Source organism: Glycine max, chromosome 18, assembly GCF_000004515.6.
Source record: "Glycine max cultivar Williams 82 chromosome 18, Glycine_max_v4.0, whole genome shotgun sequence".
NCBI classification, from domain to species: Eukaryota; Viridiplantae; Streptophyta; class Magnoliopsida; order Fabales; family Fabaceae; genus Glycine; species Glycine max.
In genome coordinates, this window is record NC_038254.2 from 43,014,453 (window position 1) to 43,018,384 (window position 3,932).

Here is a 3,932-nt window from a genome sequence, read left to right on the forward strand (position 1 = left end):
TCCATTATTGCTAATCCAGGTACGCTTCTGCATCCAGTTTTCATCATGATTTTGAGTATGGGAACACAAAGGGATTCTACTCATCTCTATCAAGTAATTTCTCTACATGAATAGAATGCATGTGGTTAGGATCAATGATTGTCTGTTAGAATGAAATTAGGCTGATTGATTGAATCCCAACATTTGGTATCAGAGTCACCCATACTTGATTCATGTATAATGTTTGGATAATGGTTTAAGGAAAAAAAAATAAGGTTATCACATCACTGCGGAATGAACAATGATATAAAGGGTGATTGATAACATCAAATTAATATAACAATTATAACACATGTAGAGCAACACTATGTGCAGGCATAACAATTTGATGTGTTATTGGGTTATGCATTTTATGAGTAACATGCACATATTTCATGTGGGATAATATGTATAAATTTAAATGCATCATTTTGGTGTTTGTTGTTACTTTTAGAGGCCACTGCAGTATATTAAAAAAAAATGGGCTTCTAAAATTTAAAATAAATAAGTAAATAAAGTTAAAATAATTTACTCAAGAAACATTTTAATTTTGGATTTGGTGCATTAATGTCGAAAATTCAGTTATGGTATATCATATTAATTATTCAGCATTTAACTGAGCTAATTGAATCAAGATATCACCAAAGTGACCTCTCTTGCGTACATTGTTAATGAGAAATGTTAAATGTTAACGTGTGTGATTATTTATATGAATGGTGATTGGTCCAAAGAAAAGTTATCATTTAACTAAGTCACACACCTGTGATGTTAAACATGTGATAATTATGAGGTTTTGAATATGAATGATAAGTCACATCAAAAGATGGGTTTGTTATTTGATATGCTTCTATTATTAATGTTTGACCATTACAACAAGGATATCACTAGCAATTAATACCATTGTCCAAAGACTTGATATTAACGGTGCTCTAGATATCTTGAGATGAGATATACCATTATTTAAATGCATTTTATGTGAGCTTATTTTATTATTTTGATCTTTACAGTTGTTGCTTCTATATCTGCTAATTTGAATTCGGTTCCAGTTCTTAATGGTGCAAATTTTAAGGACTGGAAATAGAACATTCAAATTGTTCTTGGCTGCATAGATCTAGACCTTGCATTAAGGATTGAGAAACCCCCTTCTCCTACGAATTCCACAATCTCTTAACAGAGGAAACTTCATGAGAAGTGGGATCACTCAAATCGCATGAGTCTTATGATCATTAAGCGTCGCATTCCTAAGATCTTTAGGAGCATTGTTTTAGATGATATAACTAGTGCCTAAGAATTTCTTACTGAAATTGAAAAAGTGCTTTGCAAAAAGCGATAAGGCGGAAACAAGTACTCTCCTTCAGAACTTGATTTCCATGAACTATCAAGGCAAAAGAAATGTTAGGGAATACATTATGGGAATGTCAAATATTGCTTCAAAATTAAGGGCACTAAAGCTTGAGCTATCAAAATACTTGCTTATTCATTTAGTGCTAATTTCTCTACCTTCACAGTTTAGTTAGTTTAAGATCTCTTATAAATGTCAAAAGAAGAAATGATCTCTTAATGAGCTCATTTCATATTGTATGTGCAAGAAGAGGAAAGGTTGAAGCAAGGAAGGACTGAAAGTGCTCATGTTGTGAGTACCTCTAAAGACAAGGGCAAAAGAAAAAGAACTGAGGAGCCCAAGAATGAAGCTGCTAAGGGTCTAGGACAAAAGAAACAAAATCAGGGTGACAACTGTTTCGTTTGTAGTAAGCTTGGACGTGTAGAGAAGAAATGTACCAAATATCATGCTTAGCGTGCAAAGAAGGGTATGTTTCTTACTTTGGTCTGTTCTGAGGTCAATTTAGCTTAAGTACCTGGAAACACTTGGTGGTTAGATTCTGGTGCCACTAATAACATCAGTGTTTCAATGTAGGGTTGTCTAAGCTACCGGAAGCCAATTGATTCTGAAAGATGGATCTATGTTGGAGATGGTAAATCGGTGGAAGCGGAAGCTATAGAGCACTTTAGATTATTTCTATGTACTAGTTTTTATTTGGATTTGAAAGACACTTTTGTTGTACCGTCATTTAGACGGAATTTGGTTTCAGTTTCTTATTTGGACAAATTGGGTTATTTGTGGTCATTTGGAAACAATGTGTTTTTAGGTTGTCTTTTAATTCAGATATTGTTGGAACTGGTTCACCCTTGGTTAATGATAATCTATATTTACTTGATACTGTAGCTTCCTATGGTGAATCCTATTGCATGGTACTAAGCGTAGAATTGATAATACAAACTCAGGAGCATTATGGCATAAGCGCTTAGGTCACATTTCTAAGAGCAGAATTGAACGACTTGTGTTAAGCGGAATCTTGGATTCCATTGATTTCACAAGCTTTGACGTTTGTGTTGAATGCATTAAAGGTAAACAGACCAAAAGAAAGAAATTAGGTGCATATAGAGTTACAGACATCTTGGAATTGATACATACAGACATTTGTGGGTCATTTCCTACACCTTCATGGAATGGTCAACAATATTTTATATCATTCATAGACGATTACTCTAGATATGCATACTTGTTTCTTATACATGAAAAGTCACAATCTTTGGATGTGTTCAAAACATTTAAAGTTGAAGTTGAAAATCAACTCAACAAAAGAATAAAGTGTGTCAGATCTGACCGTGGTGGTGAATACTATGGCATATATGACGGTTCAGGTGACCAACGTCTGGGGCCTTTTGCCAGGTACCTAGAGGAATATGGAATCGTCCCACAGTACACCATGCCGAGGTCACCTAACATGAATGGTGTGGCTGAAAGATGAAACAAAACTCTTAAGGATATGGTAAGAAGCATGATTTGTCATTCTAACTTACCTGAGTCACTCTGGGGAGAGGCACTAAAGACTGCAGCTTACATTCTAAATAGAGTGCCAACCAAGGCAGCTGCCAAAACACCTTATGAGCTTTGGGTTGGGCGAAATCCTAGTCTGAACATTTTCATGTATAGGGATGTCCAACTGAGGTAAGGCCTTATAAGCCAAATGAAAGGAAATTGGACTCCCGAACAGTAAGCAACTACTTTATTGGTTATTCTAAAAGATCTAGGGCCTATAAATTTTATGATCCCAAATTAAAGACAATTTTTGAGACGGGAATCGCTACATTCTTTGAGGATATTGAGTTTGGGGGGAAGAATAAGGTTAAAGACTTTGTCTTAAAGGAAGAATCAGTAACAATTCCAGAACCGATTCATACAGTTGCTTTTGATAAAGCAAATCCGGAACCTCTACAAGATATTTTTATTGAATCCCCCACTCAAGATAATTTGGTCGGTCATGAAGAATAAACTCAAGATCCTCAAGAACCTATGCTTCATGAGCCAATACCTTTGCGGAGATCTACAAGAGAAAGGAGAAGTGCTATTCTAGATGATTATGTGGTATTTCTCCAGGAACATGAGGAAAATAATGGTATGATGGAAGATGACCCAATCAACTTTCATCAAGCCATGCAAGGTTCCAACTCAGAAAAGTGGATTGAAGCAATGAATGAGGAGTATAAGTCCATGCAAGACAACAAGGTTTGGAGGGATTGACTTTAAAGAGACTTTCTCTCCAGTTTCATCTTAAGACTCTTTTAGGATAATCATGGCTCTTGTTGCACATTATGATTTGGAGCTTCATCAAATGGGTGTCAAGACGACATTTCTCAATGGCAACATTGATGAGACAATTTATATGGTGCAACTAGAAAACTTTGTGTCAGGAGACCCAAAGAATATGGTTTGCAAACTGACAAAGTCCATTTATGGGCTAAAACAGACATCTTGTCAATGGTACCACAAATTTCATCAAGTAATTCTCTCATTTGGTTTCGAGATGAATCTTGTTGATGATTGTGTGTATCACAAATTCAGTGGGAGCAAA

General features: G+C 35.5%; 1 protein-coding gene across 1 annotated transcript; it reads left to right on the plus strand.

The window, feature by feature from the left end:
• The first annotated feature begins 841 nt into the window (after nucleotides 1-841).
• Nucleotides 842-2,828, plus strand: LOC113000209 (uncharacterized). Its single transcript, XM_026126885.1, has 5 exons — nucleotides 842-845; nucleotides 1,608-1,759; nucleotides 1,934-1,991; nucleotides 2,183-2,268; nucleotides 2,601-2,828. The coding sequence occupies exons 1-5, from the start codon at nucleotides 842-844 to the stop codon at nucleotides 2,826-2,828; spliced, it is 528 nt and encodes a 175-aa protein (XP_025982670.1).
• Nucleotides 2,829-3,932: the final 1,104 nt, after the last annotated feature.